We start from the raw sequence: 23,785 nt of genomic DNA on the forward strand, positions 1-23,785 counted from the left end.
AAAGCACATATCTGTGACCAAGTGAAAAGCAAGGGCCAAGGGGATGAGCCTAAGTAAGGTAAGCACGGGACTCAAAGTGCCTACTTATTGGGACCCAGTGCAGAGCCAACTAGGGACCAGGACAAGCTGGAGCCAAAGGAAGATGCCTCGAGGACTACCTGGGCTCACGGAGCCCCACAGGATCAGACAGCAACCTCTTCATGTGAAGCCATGGATCATAATCACCACAGGTTGGGAGAGATGGGACCTGGAGACCATCCAGGCTGGCCCCCACCCCATGACTGACAGAGAAAACCAGGCTCAGAGAGCCCAAGGGTTCAACTGGATAATGAGTGGGGATGTGAACCTACGTTGGAGGGTCTAAGTGCATGTGAGGAAGGGAAAGGCCAAGGAATCAGCCATTGGATCAAGCTCCCTGCAGAGGAAAAACGATTAGGAAGCATGAGCACTGGGGTTTGGTAGGTTTGGGGTGCCAAATGTTAATTATTTGTTGGTTTAGGAAGGCTAGACCACACATACATTTAGCAAAGTCTGGCTCCCAAAATTCAGAGACATTTGCATGCATTCTTGGCTCTAGCAAACCATGCAGACTTATATTTAAAACAAAATAATGAGCATTCTTCCATTCCCAAACTGTATAGATCACCCAGCAATGACAACATATGTCTAAAGAGAGCCTTCCTTTAATAGCTCCCAGGTATCCGTCCCAGTCTCCAACACTCGTGTGTGGACTATTTGCAGGACAAGAGCCTTAACTGGAAATACGCTACTACACACAGCAAACAGGTGAGTATATTTGATTTGTTCTATTTATTTTGGGAGTGGGTGGGAAGGGATGAGATTCACTGGTGTTCCTACCGATCCTTCAAAGGAAGCTGCAGTAATAATCATTCTAGTGATTGCTGGCATTGTCCAGCTGTTCCAGGTGCTTTGTACTGCATATTATTAAGCCACATGACAGCACTTCTGTTAACTAGGATGAAACAGGAAGTTACTCAAATCAGAGGGCTAAAAGCTATCAACAGAAGCGGGGAAAGGAAGGGACAGAAGCAGGGAAGGAATGTGTTTTGTTTGCAGAACCAACCGCTCCATCCAAGGAGACGCCCAACTAGGTGTTTCACCCGAGAGCCCCCTGCTAGGTATGTCTTGCCTGACAGCACTTTATGTGAGCCAGTTTGAGCTGGACTGGAGCCGAGGACCTACGCAGACGCCCCCCTGAGTGGTCCTGAAGTTACCTTTAGCTCATTTTAACACTAACATCCCCTCCTGTGGGCAGAGTTTTCCGCCATTTTTTTTTGAACATCTGATGTATGCACTAGCATGTTGACACACTAGGCATGTGCAATTGAGCCAAAAGTGCCTAAGTGAGCTCCCTGCCCCTGACCTCAATACACAGAATAAAAGCTTCCTGTAGGAACCCCTCAGGGAGACAGTGAGTAGCCAGCTATCTCCATGTCTCCTTACTTTTAACAGGTAACAGCAAGTTCTTTGCTTTCAACAAAGGTTGTGTTCAATGTGATGCACCCCAAGCAGCGAACCCCTTGAGTTCGGTTATACTTCCAGGTGGGTGTTATTATCCCCACTAATGGATGAAGAAACCCAGTGACAAGGACTTGTCAAGGCCACCAGGCTGGTAAAGGGCAAAGCTCTGAGATGGAAACCCAGATCTGACCTGGTCCCATTAAAAAGAAAGCTCCAGGCTCTCAGTACAGTCACTTGTCTGCAGCATGGCAAACCAAGACTTAATTGGAGTTTCAGCTTCTCCAGGACTGGAATTTTAATCCAACCAATCTGGAATTTGCTGGTCAGCACCGATGAGCTCATCTCGTCACGTGAGCCCTCTCTATTCCTCCCTCCAAAGGAAGATGAGGTAATCCACCTAATAAGACCCTTTGTCCTTCCCCCCTCCCCCCACCGAGGGAAGGTGACCTGGCTTGAAACTCCTTTCTTTCCTTCTGCTAACAACTTCTTGCCCTGCCTCCCTCCCTATAAAATCCTTCCTCTTTGTACAGCTCCTTGTACCTCCCCTCTACTTCGCTTCATGGGATGCTGCTAAATTCATGAATTGCTTAATAAAGCCAATTAGGTCTTCAAATTTACTCAGCTGAGTTTTTTTTTTTAACAGTCCCAAGGTCAGTCTTGTCTACTCCACCTGCCTGCCCAGAGTCGGGGTCCCAGGTAGAACTGGGGCTGCAGGTGACGCTCGCCAGAATGCATGGCAGAGAACCCCACTAAATCTAGGATTTAGTGCTTCCTCAATCACCCCTCCTCAGCCTTCTCCCCAGAAGTTGCTTGAAAGCTGCACTGTGTAAGCCCACTGATTAACTCACTCCTAACCAGTGGGAGGGCTTCCCCCATGGATAGGATGAGAGGGAGGGGGCTGGGATAAAAGAGGAGTTAGATGAAGGGATGGTTAGTGGTGGAGTTCCCTTGTAGCTTTCCTCATGGTAGCCTTCTTGTTGGTAATTTACAATCCCAGCCTAACTGGGGACAATTACAAACCCAACCACACTCACTGAAATGCTCCATTATTGATCCATGATGGTGTTTATGTGGATACGATGATTGTCATAAACGGTTGAATTTCCCAGGAGTATTTCATGATTAACACAGTTTAGAAAGGGACAAATTAAAGATGTACCCTAAATAATATCAATCACATTACATATTTCTTACAGCATAACACATGAACCACAATAGAAGAAGCAAATTACACCAGGGTTCTTACTAACATATAGTGAAACCAGATTTTTAGGAATATATAATGCTAAAAAAGTATCACATTAAGACGAATTTTCTGGTGTTAATGGCGTCAGCCAGGGAAATTTAGACAAACATTTTGTGGATTTCTGGCTATTTTTTATTTTGAAATGTATGAAAATCTCAGAAGAGTTCAAAAAGGAAAGAAAATTTGACACATTTCAAACCAACATATTGAATCGAGTAAATTGAATCATGATTCTCAGACTGCTCGTTAACTGACAGGCTCAAATGCATTTTTAAAAGGGGTCTGATTCCAACCCCCGAAAGCCACGAGTATCTCCCCCCATCCCTAGCTGTGGGTGATGATGTCTCACCATAATCAGCAAAGAGGGACAAGGCTCTGTGCTCCTCTTCTAAACACATGCAGTAGCTTCTGTGGCTAAATTACTCAATACTTAAATATACATCACTCTGAGTTTTCCCGGTTATTTTTACCATGCTGCTCTCGATTGGCACTTACTGCTGAAAAGCAGAAGTTTTCTCCTTCTTAAGAGATCCTCTGCTTCAGTCTTAGACAAAACCAGAAAGGGCAGCCCTACTACTAGGGATCTAAAGTTAATACAAAAGCCATTAATATTCCAGGACTTCTGTTGGTGTCATTCATCCAGAGAGACGCCAGGCGAGCCAGTGCAAGTCGTCTGAATACAAGCGTTCACACGGGCTTGTTACAGGATCTATTCGTCAGCCGGCTTTGACGGGAGAGCACAGACGACAAGATGTGGCTCATTCTGCTTCATCTACCTCTGCTAATAATCACTTCTGACGCAGGGGGTGGGGGTGGGGGGAGAATTTTAAAAGATCTCTATTACCTTTTCTCCTATTTGGGTCTCAAGTTCTTTTATTGTCCGACTGCAACTCATTTCCTTCTCCCCTCCTCTTAAAAAGAAAAATAAAAACTTTTCGTTAAAATGTTTTAACCCAATAAACACTTACGTAGGACATGCAGAGATCAAAATGATAATGATTTCTAAATTATGTTTTCTAACGCAAGGTATCTCTTAGGCACTGCCGTCTGCCGGCAGCGTGGACTTGGGCCAAGTCCTTAGCTTCTCCGTGCCTCCGTTTCCTCGTCCATAAAATGAAATACAACAACATTTCTTCCTCCTCCCAGGGCAGCGTGGGAACCGAGTAATTACAGCTGACGCTTAATGAGCACTTCCTGTGGCGAGCCCCATCTGATTTAATCCTCACGACAACTGCGTGGGTCAGGGGCCATTGTTGCCCCGGGTCACAGACAAGGAGGCAGGGAGACAAAGGTCACATGTGGCCAAGTGGAGGTGCCGCTCACCCTCACCCCCAGCCCCTCTGCACTTTGTTCTGACCTCTGAGGGGTCCACAGTCCACTCCGGGGGCACTCTCAGCCACTCCGCAAAGGACTTCATGGTGGATGTGTGTACCATCCCCTTGGCTCCACCTACTTTTTTTTTTTAGATTATATTTATATATTTATTTGAGAGAGAGAGCACGAACGGGGGTGGGGGGGAGCAGAGGGAAAGGGAGAGAAAATCTCTCAAGCAGACCCCGCCCTGAGCACAGAGCCCTAGGTGGGGCTCAATCTCACGACCCTGAGATCATGACCTAAGCCAAAATCAAGAGTTGGATGTTCAACCATCTGAGCCACCCAGGCGCCCCTGGCTCCATCTGCTTTTATTTAACTATTTTTTTTATTTTGTGTTATCCATATTTCCACACTGCTTCAGAGCCCCCCTCTAGAACAAGCTGGTAGAGACCCACAGGCTGAGGAGCCAGGAGCAATCCACTGGAAGGAAAAAGCTCTCTGGACAAAGCAAAGGGGGCACACAGTGGCATGAAGCCGAGAGGACCGGGGCTCCGCATGTCCCAGCACTGCTACAGTCAGTTGGCCAGGGAGACCAGAGCCCGCCCAGCAGGGCAGGGGACAGGGGTGAGTTCAGAGATGGAAGTGGACGCCAGCCCTGTGGTGCTGTGGCCGGGATAAGGAATCTGGATTTCATACTGCGGTAAGGGGAAGCCATCGGAGCATTTTAAGCAGAAATGAACTTCATTTTACATACGAGGAAACTGAGGCTTAGAAGGTTAAGTGCCCAAGTTTGAGGTGGAAACTCACCAGGAATCCAGCCTTATCATTCTATATTAAATGTAATATTTCTTATGTTTTAATTATGTATTGAATAGACACAAGACACTATTTTTAACATATGTTTAAGATTTAAAGAACAGAAATCAGACAAATGCCTGTGTACCCGCCATCAGATGAAGAGACAGAGCAGCATGGGTCCAGAGCCCCGTGCACTGGCTCCCAATCTCAGCCTCCCTCCCCTCCCCAGCCCCAGGGCAGCGCCTCTGCCCAAGGCCACTCGGGTCCCCTTCCCTTCACAGCTGTCCCCCCTGACTCCATCTCAGTGTCTCCTTCGGGAGACACAGCTTATTATCTGATAGTAACCGAGCGACACCAGCTTTCTTGAGATGAGTATTCATTGGAATGGTATGTCTTTAAATCCTTCCACTTTTAACCTTTCTATAAACTTATGTTTAGGTTTTTCTCTTGGCGGATTTTACTATCTCCTATCTAATCAGACAATCTCTGCCTTTTAAGTGGAACATTTATTACAATTACCAATTTACTTGGGATTGCTATTTGTTCTGCCTATTCTGCGGCTTCTTGCCTTCTTTTTGGTCAATCCCGTTTTTATGATCCCATTTGTTTGCCTCTGTAAGTTTGGGAATCAGTCACTCCATTTTTAATCTTGTGATAGTTGCTCTGGAAATTATAACCTGCATATTTCTCAAAGTCTAAAGTTAATCAAAATTTTTAATCTTACCTTCTGGACAAGGTAACAATCTAGAACATTCCATCCCAGTCCCTCCTCTCAGCATATATATTGCTACTGTCGTGTATTTTAATCCTATCCTATTTTTAAATTCCCAAAGTCGTCATTATTCCTAGTCCTTAGTGCTTCCTGAGGTCAGCGGATGTGTTTGGATCTAACCCCACACTTCCTGCCCTCTTGTTGCCCGCATTGCTTCCAACTGTCCATCCGGGAGCGTTCTCCTTCCACCTAAAGTACATATGCACAGATACAAACAAGAGGCGTGCTTTGTAGGATGAAGAAAGAGAGGCTCTGGCTCAAAGGTGACCTTGAACATGGCAGGCAAAGGTGCCACATGTTTCTCCCTGTGCCCACAGCCTGACCTCAGTGCTCGAGCCTCTACTACGGAAAAGAAGAGGAAAAGGGTCCCCGCGTTCCCACAGGAAGAGATCTCAGTCTTCCCAATTCTAGGCTGGCAAATACTTCATTCCCAGCATGTGGGAGAGCCCGTCCTGCTGTCGAACACGTGGGACATCGGCCTCAGTCAACCCAGTGCGTCCCCTCACTGCCTTTACTGCTCTCTGTGATGCCGATGCCGATGCTCTGCGGTCTCACGGTGACATGTCTACATAGGTGTTTCTGTTCATTCGTCCGGCTTAAGATCCCTTCGAATATTGGCTCTTCCCTATCCTTTCCCCTATCTGGAAACCCAATATGGAACCTCCTAGGCCTTCTCTCTCCCCTCCATGTCTCTTATACCTGTCCTCCATATTTTCTCTCTGTTTTCTGTGTGGCTTTCTGGATAATGGCTTCGGATCTATTTTCCACTCCACTGATGCTCCTTTCAGCTGCGTTTCATCCACTTTTCCCACCCAACCACTGAATTATATCCACAATTATCATATCTTTCACTACCAGAAGTTCTGTTCTGTACTTCTTCCAATCTTTTTTTTTTCTTTTTGCTACACAAGTAGCATTATTTCAGTCAGACTTGCATAAATACTGACCTATAATTACAATTTTGTCCTCTATTCACCCAACAGCACAAGGAAATAGGTAGGTTTCCTTGTGCCTTTCTGGGATGCAGGTTTATATTTGTAACCTATCCTCACATGAGGGTTTTGGTGTCCCAGCTTTATATGTACTGGTCTTCTATTAGGTTCCTCCACCCTGGATAGGCCCTCTAGGCTTTGTCCCCTGTCCCCTTCAGTCCAAATAGCCAACCAAACTGAAACACAAATTCACCAGGATTTAGCCAATACTCTCAAGGCAAAAGCTGGCTTGATAGAATGCTCATTTCTCCTGATTCCGTCTCCACTTCGTGTTAGCCTCTAGGGGAGTACTTACTTTCTTGCCAGCTCACTAGTGAAGAAAAATGTATGTATACATTTTACGTTTTATCAGTCATTTTAGTTGTTTCCAGTGGAAGTGCTGTTCGTGGATATAGCCTATCATATTACCTGAAGGAGCAGTGTCTGCTCACTACAATGCATTGTCTCCAGCAGTAAAGAAGATTCAGCCCCATGAGTTAAGTCAGTTATAAGCTGAATCTTTCAAATTTAGTTAAAATATTTAGCCTTTTAGGGGTGCCTGGGTGGCTCAGTCGTTAAGTGTCTGCCTTTGGCTCGGGTCGTGATCCCAGGGTCCTGGGATCGAGCCCCGCGTTGGGTTCCCTGCTCAGCAGGAGGCCAGCTTCTCCCTCTCCCACTCCCCCTGTGTGTGTTCCCTCTCTGGCTCTGTCTCTCTCTGTCAAATAAATAAATCAAATATTAAAAAAAAAATTTAGCCTTTTATATTTAAGGAAGTAACTTGTGATCCTCTTCATCTCAAATTAACTATTAGACTGATGTTTCACAACTAAAGGAACAAAAACAAAAGACAAAAAAAGAACGCTCCTGCTTTCAGTTTTTCTAGTTGTTTAGCTTTTTCAACAAAGAATATTCAAGTTAGGTTATTGTCCACCCAACAACCTTATCACAAATGGGATTGTTTTAGGTTAAGAGCACGAATATACAGTTTATAAAACAAGTCATTCTTTCAAATAAACCTGGAGATTATCTCAGCCCACCACTTAGGGATCATTAACTAAAGAGAGCACAGAGAAGTCCCTGACCATCGGACCATCAAGGGGATACTACTTTGTCATTCTTGTTGGAACTGCAGCACTGATTCTTTTTTTTTTCTTTTTTTTCCTTTTTAAACTATTTTATTTATTTATTTGACAGAGAGAGACACAGTGAGAGAGGGAACACAAGCAGGGGGAGTGGGAGAGGGAGAAGCAGGCTTCCTGCCCGAGCAGGGAGCCTGATATGGGGCTCGATCCCAGGACCCTGGGACCATGACCTGAGCCAAAGGCAGACGCTTAATGACTGAGACACCCAGGCACCCCTCTTTTTTTTTTAATTGTGGTTAAAAAACAAAACCAAAAAAAAAAAACCCACCCCAGATAACATAAAATTTACCATTTTAATCATTTTTAAGTGTGCAGTTCAGTAGTGTTAAGTATATTCACACTGTTGTGCAACACATCTCCTAAACTTTCTCATCTTATAAAACTGAAACTTGCACTCGCTGAACAAGTCCCTGCTCCCCCTCCCCTCTGCTGCATGAATTCTTACACCTACGTTGAGTCCATGACAGACTCAGTCATGAAAGCTATTATACCAAAATCTGCTAAATTTTCAGGATCAAATTTAACTCTTATAACTATTTGCCCAATTCCTGAGAAAATGAGGTTTATTCATTTAGAGCAAGATAATCTGTGTGAATAATTTTTTACTAAAATGGTCTTTCCTAAATCAGACGCTAGAATCAAAGAACTTTCCAGCTGAGAGAGACATAAGAGTTCATACTCTTAACACTCTCCTTTTTCAGCTCATAAAGCAAATGAGCCCCATGCATACCCTACAGTTATGAGATACAAAGGAGTTCATACAAAAATCTCTTTAAAAAATATTTCATTTCTGGGGTGCCTGGGTGGTGGTCAGTTGAGCATCTGACTGCTGGTTTTAGCTCAAGTCGTGATCTCAGGGTCCTCAGATGGAGTCCCACATCAGGCTCCCTGCTCAGTGTGGAGTCTCTTTGAGACTCTCTCTCCCTCTACCCTTCCCGTTCATGTGTGTGTGCTCTCTCTCTCTCTCACTCTCTCTAAAATAAATAAATACATCTTTTAAAAAAATATTTCATTTCTAGCTACTAAAACATGATCACTTTCCAATGAAAGACATTAAAAATAAAATAAAAATGAACAAATTTAAATTTTGAATCTTAATATTCTTACTTCAAAATTAAAATTTATTATTTCCAAATCTGAAATACACTGCATATAAAATATGTTAATCTGGTTTTAATTTGTTATGTTTCCATTTTCAATACAGTATTATTTCTTTTATTCTGAAATATATCCTGCATAGGTTAGAGTCTTCTCTAAATAACCTTTTGACTGAGGATTAACTACATTAAATTCTATATGGACAAGCTCTACCAACTCCTCTTCCATATACATCTGTTGACATGATTAGCTCTCCTGACCTTATGCCCTCTCTCTTATCATTCCAAATTTCACATTTTCATTTGAGCAAAAAAAAACCCACTTACCTCTTTATAACATTTATATTTAGGTCCATTCCACCGAACCGGGACAGGAATTCAAGATACGGGATGGCACCAGAGCTGGTGAGGGGGATCTACATCCAAACAAGAAGAATGACGGCCAGTTAGAGGATTCAGATCCAAGTAGTAGACAGCCCAGGAGCTTTCATGATGGAAGACAGGATACTGCTGGTGGGATGGGTATTCTAGGAGACACAACCACTTCACCCAGGTGTCTAAGTTCACATGCACCCCCAGTAAGCCAGGTACAAGCAGCATAAATGCCAGAATGCCAGTCTGTGCTCAATTGAAAGTCAATAGGTTGTCTATTAAATTATCTAAAATCTAATTCTATCTAAAAAATAAAGTAAAATTAGTAGAGATATATTCTTTTTTTAAGATTTTTTATTTATTTATTTGAGACAGAGAGAAAGTGAGAAAACGACTTGGGAGGAGGGGCAGTAGGAGAGAGAGAGAGCAGACTCCCCGATGAGCAGGGAGCCTGACATTGGGCTCGATCCCAGGATCCTGGGATCATGACCTGAGCCAAAGGCAGACAGATGCCCAACTGATTGAGCCACCCAGCTGCCCCAAAATATATTCATATATATTAGAATATATCTTTTCCCCAAGAGGCTGAGGCCACAATGTAACTTTACCCTCTGAATGTCATGTGAACTTTCTGTACATTTATATACTTTTAAGGTAGAAAAAAGCCATTTTAAAATTGAAAATTCTATAAAGGACATTACTGGGTCCAGTGGGTCAATACGGACTATAGATTAAATAAAAGAATTATCTCAATGTTTAATTTACCAATGTTGATAACTGTATTGTAATTATTTGAGAGAATAGTTCTTATTCTTAGGGAATACACACTGAAGTATTTAGAAGTAAGTAACCATAATATAAGCAATTTCCTCTCAAATAGTTCAGAAAAACATTATGTACACACTGTCCATATCTTGTCAACTGTTTGCAATATCCACACATACCGCACATGGATAACAAAAGATCACAGGAGAAGTAAAACGAGGTTAAATGTTCACAACCGGCAAATCTGGGTTAAGTGTGTATGGGTTACGTGTCTATGGGTGTTGTTTGTACCATATGGGTACTATTTGTATTATTCTTATTCTTATAAATTTTCTGGAGGTTTGAAATTACTTCTTTTTTTTTTAGATTTATTTGTTTTAGAGAGAGAAGGAGCACGAGCAGGAAGGGCAGAGGGAGAGGGAGAATCTCAAGCAGACTCCATACTGGGCGCGGAGCCCAACATGGGCTCTTATCTCACAACCCTGCGATCAGGACCTGAGCCAAAACCAAGAGTAGGACACTCAACCAATTGTGCCACCCAGGCGCCCCTGAAATTACTTCTAAATAAAAAGTCAAAATTTTTAAAAAGTGAAAATAATTATCTCCCCCAAAAAGGATTATGAAACTAAAGTTAAAATATATAATCAATACAGATATATTTTATTAAGCTTCGTGCAAATACGCAAAGTACCATTTTTCATACAGCTGAATGGCTCCCATGTCCATACAATCGAGTGTGATGTTTACTTAGCCCTTACAATTCCAGCCTCAAAGCTGAGCACGGTTATCTCAGTCTTCCCCAAAGGACAAATTTCTTTTTACTATTTAAAACATATACAACTAAGAAATGGGACCAGAGGGACAGCAGCTCACAGGGTGGACTTTCATGAAGCCTTGTCCTGGAAAGGACATCTATGATTTCTATTTCGGATAGGGTGTTTTTCAGTAGATGTAGTTTTGGGTAGACACCTCCCAGTTTCCCTAGCTTTACAGCAGAAGGGCAAGAACAGAGTACGTGTGTTGCTCCAAGACTGGACGCCCTCATGGTTTTGGTAGTAAGACTTCATGAGGAGGGGAAGAAACACATTTACTGAGCTCATACTCGGGAGACGGGCACAAGTACTACTGTTGGTGTTTTACATGAGTTAACTCATCTAGCCCCAAAACCAGGTCCTGAGGGTGTGGTCATTGCCACTTCCCGTGGAGCAGAGATGTGACCTCCCTGCATGCCACTACCATCAAGTGCCTCCAGAGCCCACGTTCCTCTCCCTACACTAACCACTCTGCCTACAAAGAAAAAAAAAAAAAAGGGAAAGTCCATCTACCTATTGAAGGTATTATCACATTTCATATTGTTACTTATGGTCTAATGAAAATTCTAATGCAGCAGATACAGTTTTGCAAAGTCCAGTCTCCAAAGCTAAGCCCCTAAACAACTCAAGAATCTAATCTAAAAGGAGAGGCTCTGCTAAGAACTCACGTTGTCCATATTTGTGATTCTGGCAAAAATGTTTAAGAATCATAACCATCCAAAGATGAATCGCTAAAAGTAAATTCTTAGATTGGGGTGGAGGAAGGTAGTGTTTAAATCCACATCCATCGTGTTGACAAGTGTCTTCAAAGACATCTCTTTCCCCAACCCAGCACAACCACTGGGACCAGAACAGAATTATGCTTTTCTTCTCTGGAATCTCTTTGCCAATTCAGCTTCTTTTATAAAATTTTTATTAACATTCAGAGACGGAGGCCCCATTTTTTAAAAATTCATGTTACCATGACTTTCAAGGAAACTAAGGTACAGGGCGTTTTACAAGTGATGTCTCCTCATCCATGCCCTGATCAATCATCAAAACACTCTGACATCCAAACGTTCTTGACATGGTTCTTAAAATAAAATTAAAGCTAAAGTGAATTCACTAGAACTGGAAAATTCTTTTCTAATTTTAAGTGTGAAATTCCCATGAAGTGTTTTATCAGTTTTATAGGTTTCCAGTTAGGCTTACATTCACTATTGGAAAGGGATTTGTTGGCAAAAGGTCTAGAAAAGTCACACACACTGTGAACTCCAGCTACCGGAAAAAGAAACCCTGCCTCATTCCTGTGAACTTGGCCTCCTGAAAATGCACCACATTCCAGCCTCCTTGGTTTACACATGGGTCACAGGAGCTTGAGGTTCTAGAAAACCCATGCTTATTATTTCAGATAGACTACCAGGACCTGTTTTTTAAAGTCTTTGAAGCTCTACAGTTTTCAGTGACTTCTTTTAAAAACAGATGTAGCTTTTAAAAACGGATACACATTTCACATTTTCTGTACTTTTCCTCTTCCTGCATAGTTGATTAGCTTGGGAAGATTGTCAAAATTTTAAATTAACATTAGATCATGAATATAGGGAGACATTAGCAGGAAAAATATCTTAACTCTCCATTTGGTATAAATAAAGTATCAGTTAAATCAAGCTTATGAGGAAACTGATGCAATGTTTGCAAGGACAAATGTTCTTTAAAAGCAAGAGAACATTACCAGTTGCACTCATCATCAGGGACATGCAAATGAAAACCACAGTGAGATATCACCTCACACCTGTCAGAATGGCTAAAATCAACAACACAAGAAACAACAAGTGTTGGTGAGGATGCGGAGAAAGGGGAACCCTTGTGCACGGTTGGTGGGATATGCAACTGCTGCAGCCACTGTGGAAAATAGTGGGGAGGGTCCTCAAAAAGTTAAAAATAGAACTACCCTCTGATCCAGCAATTGTATGACTAGGTATTTATCCAAAGGATACAAAAATACTTATTTGAAGGGATACATGCACCCTGATGTTTATAGCAGCAATATCTGCCAAATCATGGAAACCATCTAAGTATCCATCGATTGATGAGTGGATAAAGAAGATGTGGCATATATATACAATGGAATAGTACTCAACCATCAAAAAAGAATGAGATTTTGCCATTTGCACCAACATGGATGGAGCTGGAAAGTATTACGCTGAGTGAAATAAGTCAGAGAAAGACAAATACCCAGTCATCCGATAAACATCAGGAAACATCAGATAAACTCAAACAGGGGACATGCTACCCTCTGCAATCTTCAGAGTGGTAAGGTCAGGAAAGCTAAGGAAAGGCTGAGAACTGTTCTAGACTGAAGGACACTTGGAATTTGTGTTCTGACCTGGATCATTACAAGATATGCATGGAACGACTGGCAAAACCAGGTTGGGTCCCAGGGCTGAGATGGTAGTAGTGAGTTTGTGTTAACATCTGTATTTGAATGGTCAGACTGTAGTTATGTAGAACACTATCTTTGTTTGAAGGACACATACACTGAAATATTTGGGGTGATGGAGCCACTTTACTCCCAAATGGTTCAGGAAAAAAATTTGTTCTTCCCACTAAACTTCCAACTTCTCTATAACTTTGTGGTTGCTTTTAAAAAATGATCAGGCAGAAGTTGTGGTAGAGACAGCTCATAACAGACCACCCTCCCACAGAAAACAACTATAAACTCTGGGACAGAGAAGGAGACCCACTTTCTGTGTATAAACTCTGTCCAAGTTTCCAGCAGACACCTGAAGCAGACATATACAGGTCAGACTCAGAAAAGACCCACCTAGAGACAAAAGAGCCAAAATGAGATGCAAGCAACTGCTCAAGTTTATAGGTTAATTACTGCCAGAGCAGAAGCGTCAACAGTCTTCAGAGGAATATAACAGAATCCAGTCTCTACAGCACTGTATTTATAATGTTTAGCCCTGTACTAATGTGCAGCCATGGCCACATGTGGCTGTTGAGCATGTGAAATGTGGCTAAGGCAACTGATGAACTGAATTTTTTTTAGTCATTGTTAATTAATTTAAATTTTAAAATTAATTCAGTGACTGGAAAAGTTTTAACTATGTTTGGAATGACTTGGTATGTCAATCTTGTGTTTTAATTATAAATTTTATGAAATCTAGACATCAAGTATTTCCAGTGGAAACTTAGTGTATGAACTGAAGTTGGCTGTAAGTTTAAAGTACACATCAGGTTTTGAAGACTTAGTACACAGAAAAGACTAGAAGATAACTTATTGTCAATTTTTAATAGTGATAACATGTTGAAATAAGATAATATTTTGGACATATTAGTTAAATAAAAATATTATTCAAATGAATTCTTTTTAATTTTTTTCATGTGGCTACTAGAAAATGTTGAATTATAAATGTGAGTGACATTACATTTCTTTTCTTTTTTTTAGATTTTATTTTTAAGTAATCTCTACACCCAACGTGGGACTCAAACTCACAATCCCGAGATCAAGAGTCACATGCTCCACTGACTGAGGTAACCAGGTGCCCCTCATGTTATATTTCTATTAGACAGCACTGGTCTGGGATATAATCCAAAAGTACTCAAATATAAAGAACCAGAAAAATGTGACCCTTGCTTTTTAAGAGGAAAAAAAAATCAATGCAACCCAATGCTGAGATAACTCAGACATGAGAATTATCATTCAAGGACTTTAAAGCAGCTATTTTAACTATGCTTAATGAGTTAAAAGAAATATGCTCAAAATTGAAGAAAAAAACAGGAAATGTAAGCAGATAAATAGAAACTATAAAAGAGAAACAAATGGAAATTCTAGAACTGAAAAACACTATGTCTAATATAAATTTTCACTGAATGAGCTTAATGGCAAAAAAGAGATGCAAAGAAGGAATCACTGAAATTGAAGACATATCAATAGATATTATCCAATCTGAAAATAGAAATAAAAGATTGAAAAAAATGAACAGAGCCTCAGGGGCCTAGAGACAATACCAAAATGTCTCAGGGAGGATGAAATAAAATATACAGATCAAAAAATAATGGCTACAAACCTCAAATTCAGTGAAAAAGCAAATTAAAGGAAGAGAAATCCTTGAAACAGCACCATGGTATGCTCAAGAAGAAATAGCAAAGAGATCCACAAATATTTTTTTCCTAAATCAGTGAAAGGAAGGAGAGAGCCAGTCCCTGAGGTTGACTGGAATTCAGGAATACCCGAAATTCCCTGGGCTGTTTGTTTTCCTGACACATAATTCCCCTGTTGTAAAAATAAGAAAACTGGGTTGGGTTGAGGTAGTCAACAAATTCTAGAAGGAAACAGACTTTTAAATACTATGAAATGTCAGACTGATTAAGAAGTAATGAATGGGGGCACCTGAGTGGCTCAGCCGTTAAGCGTCTGCCTTCGGCTCAGGCCATGATCCCAGAGTCCTGGGGTCGAGCCCCGCATCGGGCTCCCTGCTCGGTGGGAAGCCTGCTTCTCCTTCTCCCACTCCCCCTGCTTGTGTTCCCTCTCTCGCTGTGTCTCTCTCTGTCAAATAAATAAATAAAATCTTAAAAAAAAAAAGTAATGAATGGGTAAAAATATGTTCATTTCTACGTGTGTGTGCATGTGTGTGCGCATGCACGCAAATTAGTTATTGGGTTACTGGGTTGGAAGGCACACTACTGATATTCCTACCCGACTTCTCCACTTTGGTATTACTATGTTGATCTCTACGGATTTATTCTGAGAGTATTTAATTCCTATTGTACTGTGTATTCCATTTTCAGACCCCACCAAATGTTTACTATTGACAGCCACCTGGTATGGTACCCCACCAAGGGCCTGTCCTCCATATCCCTTCCCAGGTAACTGCATCACCCCAGCTGCAAACACTTCCCCGGCCCCCTACATCTTCCAGGACAGAGGCCAAACTCTTTCATATGGTCCTTTACAGGACTGGCCCCTCTATCCACAACCTGACACATATCCCCTCGCTTCAGGTATCAATGACACTACCCAGTTCCCTGAATAATCATGCCGTGCTGATTCAGGCATCCAAGCTTTCACTTGTGCTATTATTCCCTCTGTGTATAATGCACTTCAGTTCTTCTCTCATCTGGCTAATACCCACTCTCGGTCAAAACTCGACTAAACACACTCCTTTGTCCCCCAAAGCCTTCCTGGACCACCTCCCCATTTTTAGATAGCTCTCCCTCCTCTAACTAACTCCCACGCTTACCAACACTGCCAAATATGTCTCTCTGGACTGGGACCCCTTCGAGGTCAGGCCCATGTCTGCATGCTCTGCATTGGGTCCAGCATACAGTAGGTGCTCAATAACCATTTGACACAAGATAAGTGCCAAAATACTAAGTTCTAAAATATAAGCTGACCAAATACTTTTATATGGAAGCCTTAAGAACTAAAGAAAACTTTAATTGTAGCAGCACTCTACACAAAATATGACCCACACACATGTTGATCATCCCACATCTGCCAGAATCTCACTGAATTGTGAAAAATAAACAAAATTTTAACTGCTCACTTGGAGCTGTTGGGGGGGAAAGCCAGAAAAGATTTCACGCTCCAGTAATTGACTCCAACTTTTCCATAGCTGGGTTATTTTTTTAGGGGCAGGGAGGGCGGAGGGAGACAAAGAGAATCTCAAGGAGACTCCCCACTGAGCACAGAGCCTGACGTGGAGGCTCGATCTCACAACCCTGAGATCATGACCTGAGCTGAAATAAAGAGTTGGAGGCTTAACCAGCTGAGCCACGCAGGCGCCCCAGTAGTTGGGTTATTCTAAGTCGCCGTGCATACTGTACCTGAGCCAGGACATCTTGAAACTGTTCTCTCGTGAGAGGCATCAGGAAGGTTGTGATAATTCTCCTCAGTTCGTTCTTTGACACTGTCATGTTGTGACTGGTGTCAAGCAGCTGAAAGGCTTTTTTCAACTCATCTCCTTTATCGGTGATTTTTTGAAATAAAATCCGTTTAACATCTAAGAAGGACAGTATTGGATTTGCAACAGCTATGGCTATAAAAGAGATAGAGTTGTTGATTAGACGTGCTTAAAGCAAAGAGCCCAAAAATCACTTCACTGCGGACTAGAATCCAACAAACTTCCAAAGCACTATTTCTTCTATTGTACTTCACTTTACACATCTAAGCATTGCATCACTTACAATGGCAAATCTACGGTCATTTTTTACCTTTAAAATCTGGTCAATGTAAAATGAGAGTAATCGTGGTAAAAAGAAAAAATAGAGCAAAGATAATCCCCCCTATATAGGACATGTGTCATGACAAGCAAAGAACATGGATTCTGGAATAAAATTCTGTTATGAACAATATCATTTCAAGTAAATCTTTAAAATATCATATTCACTTTTCAGCCCCTTGCCAATTTTTGAGGGGAAAACATGTAATTCTTAATTTAGATTATTTCCCTCTCCAAGGCAAGGAAAAGATGAGAAAGGCTAGCCCCTGAAAGATAATGAAAGAATGTTAAAAGGCACCAAATAAGCTTCCTCCAGAAGGCCTGCACTTCCTGGGAGGAAAAGCAGCTGAGTGGGGCCACGGTGCCATAGGTTCCAGAGGTCCCCATGTCACCAGAGGAGAGCCGATACCCCCCAGCTTCCCTCCCCTCCATGATGAAACAGCTATAGAAATAAGGAAACACAGTAACTACAAATCGACTCACGGTATGGATCAGTTTCATAAGCATGGAGATGTGATTATTCCATTTTGATATTTTATAAACTACTAGAGAAACAGGAGGCTAAAAATACAGGTAGTTTGGTAAATCTCTTCTATCTATTTATGAGATTGCAAAGGCTTAGTGACCACAATTTATTTAGTAGCTCTGTCTTACGTAGTAAATTCTGGATGTGTATTAAATGTCTTTAGCACTGTTTCATCTTTTATAAACTCATTCACAAGCAGGAGCTAGGGAAGGATGATTGCAATTATTTCCTTCCAAATGAGAATTTCTTATCTAGGTATTGAACCTTCTGACACAGCTATTTGTCTTCCCTGACGCTCGCCAAGCTCCTCGGGTGCTGGGGATGTCTTTTGCTCACAATGCCCACTGCCTCCTCGGGGAGGGGCGTATATAACCAGGACACACTGGAGAAAAGACAGTGGCTGGCTTGGGGTGACAGGCTGAAGGTCTCAGGAAAAGCTGCTTAGAAGGAAGAGGTGATACTTCAACTGGAACTTGGTGTTCCCAAGAGTGAGAGGGGCTGGAAGTGGGGGGGGCTGTGGAGGACAGCCAGTCGAAGCAAAGGGGAGAGGGGACGAGCACAGGAGCATCAGCTTTAGAGATGAGACTGCAAAAGTCAGAAGGAGCCATATCCCCGGTGCTCCTATCTAGCTTTGTGCCCTGGTCATGGGACACCAAGCTGGGACTTCCATCAAGAGAATGACATCACCCAATTTTCGTTCTGAAACTGCACTCGGACATCACATGTAGGAGGGACAGAAAGGGGAGGGCAGTGAATGGCATGGAGACATGTTTTTAACTACAGCCTGCTCAGGCAAGTCTTTTTTTTTTTTTTTTTAAAGATTTTATTTATTTATTTATTTGAGAGAGAGAGAGAGAGAAACAGCATGAGAGGGGAGAGGGTCAGAGGGAGAAGCAGGCTCCCTGCCGAGCCGGGAGCCCGATGTGGGACTCGATCCCAGGACTCCGGGACCATGACCTGAGCCGAAGGCAGTCGCTTAACCAACTGAGCCACCCAGGCGCCCTACAGGCAAGTCTTAATGGAGGTCTACACTAACATGGTGGGCATGGAGGGAAAAGTAGGGGTGAATAAAAGAGAAGTTGAAATAGACCAGGCAGAGTCCAGAGAATCTCCTGATTTGACATGCAGGGGGAGGTAGTGGAAGAGGATAAAGCTTCTCCATGTGGCGTGAGTGGTGGGGTGGGTGGTGACACCCTTCGCTGAGAAAGGGAAGGGCTGCAGGCCGTGGCAGATGGCATTTTCCAAGATGGCCACCACAAGATCCCCACCACACAGGCTTTTCCTACAATGCCAGGCTAACACTCCTCCCATCGAGACGTGGGGCAGATATTCCTTCCCCTTGAATCTGGGTGGGCCTGTAACTAGGGCAGAATCATCCTATGTGATTTCCAAGATGAGGTCACAAAAGGTGCTGCAGCTCATGCCTCGTCCTTGTAAGATACTCATGCCAATCGCCATGCCACGAGGAAGTCAAGCAGTCACACAGAGAAGCCGCAGGGAGGCGTTCTGGCCAACACCCCAGCTGAGGTTCCAGCCCACAGAGGGAGCCAGCCTTCCGATGATTCCGGCCCTAGGTCTCATTACCCGCTGCCTTCGAACCTCCTCCGCTGAACCGCCTGGAAGAGAGACAAGCTGTCCCTGGGACCTGCTCACATGGCAGATCTGTGAGCAAAATCAATGATTCCAAACCTCTATGTGTGGAGGAGTTTGTATACAGCAATAAACAGCTGGCGTGGAAGAGAAAAAAGTTTGTGGGAAGGTTAATGAATTCAGTTTGGGATCTCTAAGTGGGGATGTCCGTTTGAAAGGTGAACACATAAATCTAGAGATCAGAAGTGGGGGGCATTGGAGGTGCGGATGGGGGAACCGGCCATGTGGAAGCCACGGGGGAACATGCCATGCTGGAAGAGAAGGGAGCCCTAGGAAACACTGACTTCTAAGGAAGTAGAATTCATGCATTCAAAAAATATTTACTGAGCACCTGTCTGTCAGCCAGCGCTAGGCACTGAAGGACTACAGAGCAAGACAGGTGAGACCCGCTCTTGTAAAGCTTAGAATCTGCAGGGGAGAGGAAAGACAAGAAGCAGATAATAAATAAATGAATAAAGGTAAGGGTAGACATTACAAGACAGTAAGAAAGAACAGGGTAGAAGAGAGGTGGGAGCTGTTTTAGGTGGAGAAATCTGGGAAGTCCTCTCGAGGTATTTGATAAACTGAACCAGAATGATAAGATGAGCCAGTCAGACAAGAAGCTGGAGGGAACACAGCAACAGGTAAAGGGTCCTTGAGCAGGAATAAGCTTGATGTGTCCAGGAAAGCAAAAGGCCAGGGTGGACAGAGCATGCGTGTGTCGCATGAGACGGAAGGCAGAAATTGCTGGGACTGGGGTGGGTGATGCTTCCGTGCCTGCACAAGGACTGAGGTTGTCTCCACGTGTAATGGGAAGGCTCCAGAGAGTTCACGCAGGACATACGCTGTGTTCACAAATCACTCTGGCTGCTACGTAGAGAGTAGATTCTAGAGGTGCAAGAAATGAGAACAGAAGTCCAGAGATGAGTCAATTCCCAGGGTCCAAGAAGAGGTGATTGTGGCCTGAACCAGGTGGTAGCCCTGGATGTCTGGCGGGGAAGGGGGGGTGTTGGGGGGTGCAGACAGATTAGGGGTAGTCTAGACACAGAGCAGACAACGCTTTGCTGATCAACTGGCTCAGCAGGGCGGGGCAGGAAGAAACCAAGGATAACTGGGGGCTGGGCTGAAAGAACTACATAGATGATGGTGCCATTTGCTGAGACGGAGAACACCAGGAATCAAGAGATCTGGTTGGCTGGCTCATGTCTGAAATGCCCAGCAGATGAAGCCCAAGCAGAGAGGTCTAGATAGGCCACTGGAGATCTGATCTGGAGCTCAGGACGGAAGTCTGAATGGGGCTATCATTTTGATCACTCACGGTACGTAGGGGAGCCAGCAGCTCAACTAGGAGGGGGCAGACTCGCGGGAGAGGACTGGGTACACAGCTCAGAGGGAGAAGAAACTGACATCTCCCACAAGCCTCCCCGGGGTCCTGCCATGCTCCCCTCTCCATTTCTGACTGTGTCTGGGTTCTCAGAAGCAGCTGATTCACAGGGAGGAGCCACGTGATTCCACATGGGCTGGGGAACAGGATTTCTCCCTCTGCCCACCCAGCCCAGAGTTCCTCCTCCTGCTCCCAGGGTCATGGGGTGGTGGGGGGGGGGGCTCTCCTGTTAACTTCTGTCCACCTCAAAATCTTTCTTCAGACTTTTCAAGTATATTTTTAGTTGCTTTCCAAGAAGCCCCATCTTCACAATCAATAATTCTAATTTAAATGTAGCAGAAATATCAGTTTGAAGCTCATTGGCATTTGAAGGAAAACTTTTTCTTTCACATGCACCTTCCCAGATTTAAATGCACCTTCCCAGATTTAAAATGAAAGCAGTAACCAAACTTGCATAACCTGCTGGTGGGAGTACAAATTGATATAATCTTTCTGGAGGGCAATTTGACAAAATTTTCTATATTCGTTTAGAACATACAAAGTCACAACAGACTGTCACTCTCACCCTCACGATGAGAAAAAGTCAGAGAAGCTAAACTATATAGTTTTTAAACCCATTGAGAGAACTGAGGGATACAAGAAACCTAAATCCCAGAAAGGGTAAGCCACTCCTCGGAGAGGAATGACCCAGGACGCCTTTATCTTTGCAGAGCCAGGCGAAGTAAAGCAAATCCATTCTAGACTGGGGAAAGGAAAAAAGAACCAGCTGGTTAGTGGCCACATGTGGACAGGTTGTGATGGGTTCGCAGGCTGGGGGCCTCAATCACAGACCGAGTCTGCACCGGGCCTCTGGGGCCTTCCTGTGGGGGTGTAAGAGGACAGCAGAGCTGGGGGCGAGGCACAGAGCTACGTGATGTGGCCACAGGAGGGCAGGCCCGTCTGGGAGTGTAAGCTGCTCGCCAAAGGCTGAGGACAGGGCGGGAGAACAGAGCCCCTCTGAGGCACCCGGGCCTTCACAGAGCACACCTCAGTGGCCCACTGCAGCCTGGAGGTAGGGCGGCAGGGCGGAAAAAGGCCTCCTAGGGTGCTGAAAACTAGGAGCTGGGCCAGAGGACAAAGAGAACACCCCAGAGATCCTCCAAAATCAGCAGGGGGGCTGTAAAGCAGAGCGCTCTCCCAGGTATGCCAACCCAGAAGGAAATAGAAAGGCCTGGAATCTCAGCAGGGCTCAGATGTTAAGACCTGTCGAAGGGAAGTATTGGAAACCAGCGGCAACTGCAACCAAGTCCAGAACAGCTCCGTCTGGAGATGAACCTGCGCCCGCCTAGCTCATGTGAAGCCTGAGAGAAGAGGCGTTCCCTCTCTTGGCTGGACTAGTCCCTTCTCTTTCCACTGGGCTTCACACTAATGTCTGCTATTAAAACTTTTTTAAAATTGCAAGACAAATGAAATGAGAAGAGGTGACCTAATCAAGAGCACGAAACAGTCAGAAGATCCTGAGAGAGAACAGATGGAGAAATGATCAGGTATTTAAGACAAGAACAGTAAACATGTTCAAGAGATTACAGGAAAACTTGACAACGCACTGCATGTACAGGGGTTTCAGCAGAGAAAAGGAAACTGTTTTTGAAAGCACACGGCAAGGTTAGAAATTAAAAATACAGTATCAGAAGTGAAAACTCATTTGATCTGCTTAACACAGACTAAACGTGATAGAAGAAAATCCTAGTGAATAGAAAGTCAGGTCAACAGAAATTCTTCACATTTGAACATAAAGCAAAAAATATTTGTAAAAGGAAATCAGGTGTCTCATATCTGTGGTTTACCCCATGAGCGGTGCTTATTTAATATGTGAGTTATACAAATACGTCACCTCCACATACACGTGTGTGCATGAGAGAGACCAGCCAAACACTTCACGGTGACCACCTTTGGGGAGACAAGTGGTGCTAGGAGACTTTTAATTTAAACAAGAAAAAATAATTCAGTATTGAGAATTGCCATCAGTAAAAATAGAAGGCAAATGACAAAAGGGAAAAAGAGACGCTGATGGCGTGTAAGGCAGATGAAGGATTAGCATCTTCCATACAGAAAGAGCTCCTACGAATCACTGGACAGACCCACTGCAGGTAAATGGGCAGAGGATATCAATGGGCAGCTCACAAAAGACAGACAGAAAGCTGACAAACTGGAAGACCAAAGTTACCTTTATGGTTAAAGAAAGACAAATGGAATCACAACAGAATATTGCACTTGCGTATCAAATGGAGAAGATGTAAGAGGGAATATTCTGTGTTAGGATACATAGAGACAAACACGTTCAAATGTTACTTGTGGGGATGCCCAGGCACAAACTTCTAACAGGCAATGTGGTGGGGGTCATCAAGAGCCTCAGCGGGGATGCCCTCTGACCCAGCAATCCCACTTCACCCCAGACTTCTCTGTAGGAGTGAAAGGTAAACTGAGATGTGTCCGAAGTACACTGTACACATGGAGCTGCTGAACAGTGTTGGAAACTGATAGCCGACACCCACTATCCGTTCTCCCCTCTTCCCTTAGAACCAGAGACCCTGAAATCTGGGGAGACAGTCAGCCATCCAAAGGTCTGTATTTCCAGGCTCCCTGGGAGATGCCTCTGACCGCAAGATTCAAGTTTTGCCCAGTGAGGAAGCACAGTGTCCAGTATGACTTGACTGGAATGCCTTCCCCCCTCACAAGGCAGAATTCAGTGTATCCTTGCCTTTGTCCCCTCTGAGGCCTCCTGGCACCTCAGGATATGCACCCACTGTGCTCACTGCGCACGCACTTCTGTTCCAGTAGCATTTGTCTCACGCAACTAAAATTCTTTAGTCCCCTCTCTAGACTGTGAGTGCCTCCAGGGCAGGCCCTCTACTGGACCCACCTCTTTATCCTCAGTACCTATGACAGTTCTTGTCACATATTGGGGCTCAGAAAATATTCAGGAAAGAAGGAAGAGATGGAGGGCAGGATGAAATGACATATACTTTGGGGAAATTATTGTTAAATTTTATTGCTTTAAAACTGAGAGATGCAAATGAGTTTAAAACTTATATCCAGACAAAAACCTGTATGAAAATGTTTACTGCAGTTTTATTCATGATTGCCAAGACATGAGAGCAACCAAAATGTCTTTCAGTAGTGAAGAGATAAGCGAACTATGGTACATCCATATAAGAGAACATCATTCAGAGATTAAAAAGTGGACTATTATACCATGAAAAGACAGGAAAGAGCCTTAAGTGCACACT

At 43.6% G+C, this 23,785-nt stretch overlaps 1 protein-coding gene across 1 annotated transcript in view; it reads right to left on the reverse strand.

The window, feature by feature from the left end:
* The window catches only part of EFCAB6 (EF-hand calcium binding domain 6), a 231,154-nt gene that overhangs the window by 182,588 nt on the left and 24,781 nt on the right, over window positions 1–23,785 (reverse strand). Inside the window, exons 5-7 of the mRNA XM_078076716.1 lie at window positions 16,583–16,794; window positions 9,150–9,238; window positions 3,573–3,639 (exon numbers count right to left, since the gene is read on the reverse strand). Of these exons, the coding sequence (XP_077932842.1) occupies window positions 3,573–3,639; window positions 9,150–9,238; window positions 16,583–16,794 (368 nt within the window). The remainder of the gene's footprint in view (window positions 1–3,572; window positions 3,640–9,149; window positions 9,239–16,582; window positions 16,795–23,785) is intronic.

The sequence above is a fragment of the Halichoerus grypus genome, chromosome 6 (assembly GCF_964656455.1).
Source record: "Halichoerus grypus chromosome 6, mHalGry1.hap1.1, whole genome shotgun sequence".
Taxonomy (NCBI): domain Eukaryota; kingdom Metazoa; phylum Chordata; class Mammalia; order Carnivora; family Phocidae; genus Halichoerus; species Halichoerus grypus.